The sequence below is a fragment of the Prosopis cineraria genome, unplaced genomic scaffold, assembly GCF_029017545.1.
Source record: "Prosopis cineraria cultivar Desert tree isolate PC_DT_omini unplaced genomic scaffold, ASM2901754v1 PC14, whole genome shotgun sequence".
Classification (NCBI taxonomy): Eukaryota; Viridiplantae; Streptophyta; class Magnoliopsida; order Fabales; family Fabaceae; genus Prosopis; species Prosopis cineraria.
Window position 1 is genome coordinate 22,161,930 of NW_026555345.1, and position 5,523 is coordinate 22,167,452.

A 5,523-nucleotide genomic window follows, 5' to 3' on the forward strand; every position below is an offset into this window, starting at 1 on the left:
TTAACTTTAAACTTTACTCCAATAGATTCTACCATAATCTCTACTCCACCATAAGAAAACACTTTAGTAATCATAAAAGGACCTTCCCATTTAGAACGAAGTTTTTCTGACATAAGTTTCAATCTAGCATTATAGAGCAACACTTTTTGTCCCACTTCGAACTCTTTTTTAACTATCAGCTTATCATGCATCAACTTGGTCTTTTCCTTGTAAATTCTTGAATTTTCATATACTTCCAAGCAAAATTCTTCAAGCTCTTACAATTGATATTTTCTTTGAGCTCCTGCTTTAGTCAAATCCATGTTGCATTGCTTTATTGCCTAATAAGCTTTATGCTCAATCTCCACAGGTAAGTGACAAGTTTTCCCAAAAACAAGCCGATAAGGAGACATTCCGATTGGAGTCTTGTATTGGAGTCTTGTAAGCAATTCTGTATGCCCACAATGCATCATCAAATCTCTTACTCCAGTCTTTCCTATTAAGTTGAACTATCTTCTCAAGAATCTGTTTTATCTCTCGGTTAGAAACTTCAGCTTGTTGATTAGTTTGGGGGTGATAAGGGGTAACCATCTTATGCACGACCCCATACTTACCCAACAAACTCTGCATGCTCCGATTACGAAAAGGGGTCCCTTGGTCACTGATAATGGCCTTTGGAATACCAAACCTACAAAAGATATGTGACCTAACAAAATCTACAACAGCAGCAGAGTCATCAGTTTTGGTGGCTTTATCTTCTACCCATTTAGAAACATAATCCACAGCTAGTAAAATGTAAGAAAATCTAAATGAAACATGAAAAGGTCCTATGAAATCAATACCCCATATATCAAATATTTCATAGAAAAGTAAAGGTTGTTGAGGCATCTCATTTTTATTGGAGATATTTCATGTATGCTGACATCTAGCACAATGCTTACAAAATGTATATGCATCACGAAATAGAGTAGGCCAATACAATCCAGAATCAACAACCTTTCTAGCAGTGCGTTATGGACCAAAGTGTCCTCCACAAGCAAGTGTGTGACAAAAATGCAATATGAATTCAAACTCATTGTCAGGAATACATCTCCTAATAATCTAGTCACTACATATGCACCAAAGGTGTGGATCATCCCAAATGTAACATCTAGCTTCCCTCTTAAACATATCTAATTAATGTTTCTTTAAATGCACAGGCAATGCAGAGGCAGCTAAGTAATTAACTAAGTCAGCATACCAAGGAGTAACATCATGCATAGCATACAAGAATTCATCAGGAAAATTATCATCAATAGGAATAGAAGGAACCATAGGAGATTCAATGCGACTCAAATGGTCTGCAATAGAATTCTCAGCTCCACTCTTATCCTTTATCTCCAAGTTAAACTCCTGTAGCAAGAGCATCTATTTGACTAATCGTGGCTTTGCATTTGGCTTTCTTAAGAGATACTTTACTAATGCATGATCAGAAAACACAATAACTTTTACATTCAAAAGATATGATCTAAACTTATCTAATACAAAAACAATAGCTAAAAGCTCTTTTTCAGTAGTAGTATAGTTGGCTTGGGCTACATCTAAAGTTCTGGAAGCATAAGCTATAACATGTGATTTCTTATCAACTCTTTGTGAAAGCACTGCACCAAGAGCATAATTAGAAGCATCATATAATAATTCAAAAGGTAAATCCCAATTTGGCGGTTGAATGATTGGTGAAGTAGTCAATCTCTTCTTTAACTCATCAAGTGCTTGCTCACAAGCTTTATCAAATTTAAAATCCACATCTTTTCGCAGCAATCTTGAGAGTGGTAAGGCTATCTTGCTAAAATCTTGTATAAACCTCCTGTAGAATCCTGCATGTCCAAGGAAAGAATGGACCTCTCTAACACTAGTAGGATAAGGTAAAGAAGTAATCACATCTACCTTAACCTTGTCAACTTCTATCCCCCTCTCAGAAACAACATAACCTAATACAATACCTTATCTAACCATGAAATGACACTTTTCAAAGTTTAATACAAGATTTTTCTCAATACATCGCTTAAGTACTTTATCTAAATTTACTAGACACTCATCAAATGAATCTCCATATACAGTAAAATCATCCATAAAAACCTCTATGCAATAGTCTAGCAAATCTGCAAAAATACTCATCATGCATCTCTGGAATGTGGCTAGGGCATTGCATAATCCAAATGGCATCCTCCTATAAGCAAATTTGCCAAATGGACATGTGAATGTTGTCTTCTCTTGGTCTTTTGAAGCTATGCAAATCTAGAAATAACCTAAAAAATCATCTAGAAAACAGTAGTGAGATCTTCTTGCTAATTTCTCTAACATTTGATCAATAAAAGGTAAAGGGAAGTGATCTTTCTTGGTTGCATCATTTAGCTTCTTGTAGTCGATGCACATCCTCCAGCTATTTTACACTCTCATAGGAATCAACTTGTTCTTTCATTCTTTACAACTGTGATCCCGCTCTTCTTTGGCACTACTTGTACTGGACTCACCCACTGGCTATCAGAAATAGGGTAAATAATAACAAAAAGAAGTTTTGTTACCTTCTTTTTGACCACGTCAAGGATAAGTGGGTTAAGACTTCTTTGAGGTTGCTTACATGGCTTTGCACTGTCTTCCATCAAGACCCTGTATATGCATATATCTAGACTGATGCCTGGAATGTCAACTAGTATCCATCCTATAGCTTTCTTGTGCTTTCTTAGTACCTCTAACAATTTTGCCTCTTGACTAAGATCAGAATCTTTTGCTATAATAATCGGTAATTTCTTACCTTTATCTAAGAATGCATATTTCAAATATTCTGGTAGATCTTTCAATTCAAATATAGGTGCCTATTGAATAGAGGGCACTAGCTTGTCAATAGTAAGCCTAGCAACTCCATAAACCTACATTACATCAAAAGAAGCAGCACTATCTTGTTCTAGAACACTAGAATTATCATTAATAGAATTACATGACATAGAGTTGCTAGCAAAGTCCATAGTTCTTTTAAAGTCAGAAGCAATCATATCAGAGTCACTAGAAGTTTCAATGCCAATATCAGGTATGGATTTAAATAACTCAACAATATCATCAGAACCAAAACAGTCAGAAGAATCCTCATAAATAATAGAGTCAGAACAATGTATATTGCTATCTAAATCAATAATCTCAAGAGAACTAGAAATCATCTCATTATAAAGCTCATCATATGTATCATCAATTAACATATCAAGCATGCTCACATTAATAACAGAATGATCCTCTATAGGATGTTTCATAGCCTCTAAAAGATTAAATTGAATAACACATCCTGTAAATTCCATGGAAAGAGTACTATCTTTAACATTAATAATAGTATTGGCTGTCTTAAGAAATGGCCTACCCAAAATCAGTGGTAGTAGCCCATGACTATCATCTTTACCCATATCCAAAATATAAAAATCAGTAAGAAAGATTAAATCCTTTACCTTAATTAGAATGTCTTTAAGCATACCATTAGGACAGGCAAGTCTCCTATCTGCTAATTGCACAATAATCCTGGCTGGCTTCATCTCACAAGCCTGCAAAGAAAAAAATAAACTTGGGCATAACATTTATCGCTGCACCAAGATCAATCAAAGCGTTAGAAAATTCTAAAATTCCTATAGTATAGGGTATAGTGAAACTCCCGGATCTTTGCATTTTAAAGGCATGGGGGGTTGGCACTGCATTCCTCCATGAAATAAAGCTGATACACTTCTTCCTAAATTGACCTTCTTATCAGCTTTAAATCTTCTCTTATTCGTGCATAGGTCTTTCAAGAATTTTGCATATTTAGGAATTTTCTTTACTGCCTCCAAAAAGGAAATATTAACTTCAACCTTCTTGAAAACATCAAGCACTTCTTTCTCCAATTCAGCTTCCTTTAACTTCTTGCTTTGAGTCTCCTTATTTGGAAATGGAAGGATCTTTCTTGGTTCTTTTTCTTTATTAGACTCCTCAAGTGTGACTTGTGTTGTTGTAGCCGACTTATTCTTAATAGATGTTATGGAAGGCTCTAGAAGCTCCTTTCCACTTTTAAGAGTGATAGCACTAACATTACTGCAATTAGGATTTACAACTATTTGAGAAGGTAACTTTCTAGAACCTTGACTCTTCAATTCATTAATGAAGGTGGACAACTACCCAATTTGATTCTTCAATTTTTGGATTACTGTCTCAGTGAGTTGTTGAAATTGAATGTTATTAGTTGCCATTTGCTTCATTAACTCTTCTAGACTTGATCCATCATTTTTAGACCTTTAAATAGGAGTAGATTGCCTCATTGCTTCCATAAGCTGTGAATTTTGACCTGTAGCATTATATTAGTGTTGTTGACTTCTGCCATATCTAAAATTAGGGTGATTTCTCCACCTTGAATTATAAGTATTGGAGAAAGAATCATATTTTTAGCCCTGTTGCATAGGTCTAGTTGGAAAAATTCCAGCACAATTCTTAACTCAGTCATCCAACTGTGGGCATTGATCAATAGTATGTGTGGCCAAAAAACAGATGCCACATAGAGGCCCAACTAAAGCAAAAGATGTGGTAGCTTGCTGAGGAATTGAGGTTGTGCACATGTCTGTGAAGGATATGCCTATGGAAAAGATGGCACTGCTGGTGAATTTATTAATTTTTGTTGTGTTAGGGCAATGTGCCTAACCATACTAGAGAACTCCTCCATCTTGTTCTTAAATTTAAGATCATATTGTGGTGTTTGAATCTCATTCACCCTTTTAATTGCTTGGTTAGCTCGCGTCTTAAATTGTTGAGAATTCTGTGCCATCTTAGAGATGAGATTCATGGCATCAGTTGGAGTACGTTCTACCAAAGCACCACTAGTTGCAACATCAACAAACCACCTATCTGTTGGTAAGAGACCTTCATAAAAATGTTGAACCAACTACTGATCAGGTATTTGATGGTGAGGACAGCTTGCACATAGTTTCTTAAATCTCTCCCAATATTCATGAAATTTCTCCCCAGTCATTTGACAAATTCTACAAATATCTTTTTTAATTGCTACTGTGCGAGAGGTAGGGAAGAATTTTTCTAAGAATAACTGTGTCATTTGATCCCAAGAGGTAATGGTATCTGGTTGCAAGTAATATAACCAATCTTTTGCCACTCCATCTAATGAAAAAGGAAAAGCGTTTAATTTGATTTGCTCTTTTAAAACTCCTTGAGGCTTCATGGTAGAGCATATAATATGAAATTCCTTTAAGTACCTATTCGGGTCATCTCCTGCAAGACCATGAAATTTAGGTAGCAAATGTACTAAACCAGATTTCAATTCAAAACTATCATTTGCATCTAAATTAGGATATTGAATACATAAATTTTGATAGCGTGCATTAGGGGCAGCCAATTCTTTAATTATCCTATTACCATTATTATTTTTAGCCATGTTTTCCAACTTAATTATAGAGTCAAAGTTAGATTTACTATTACTAATAATACTATCAATCAATTCAAATAAGATTTTAGAAATCATACTATCCCTAATTTTATGATACTTTT

The 5,523-nt window shown here is 34.9% G+C and overlaps 1 protein-coding gene across 1 annotated transcript; it reads right to left on the reverse strand.

Moving 5' to 3' along the window:
- Positions 1 to 336: 336 nt before the first annotated feature.
- LOC129292363 (uncharacterized) lies at positions 337 to 5,244 on the reverse strand. The gene is made up of 10 exons (XM_054929928.1): positions 5,232 to 5,244; positions 4,667 to 4,884; positions 3,738 to 4,118; positions 3,479 to 3,545; positions 2,898 to 3,295; positions 2,544 to 2,834; positions 2,098 to 2,188; positions 1,504 to 1,949; positions 1,247 to 1,371; positions 337 to 784 (listed from the first exon to the last, which is right to left on the reverse strand). Exons 1-10 carry the CDS (start codon positions 5,242 to 5,244, stop codon positions 337 to 339), a joined length of 2,478 nt encoding a protein of 825 aa, XP_054785903.1.
- Between the last annotated feature and the right edge of the window lie 279 nt (positions 5,245 to 5,523).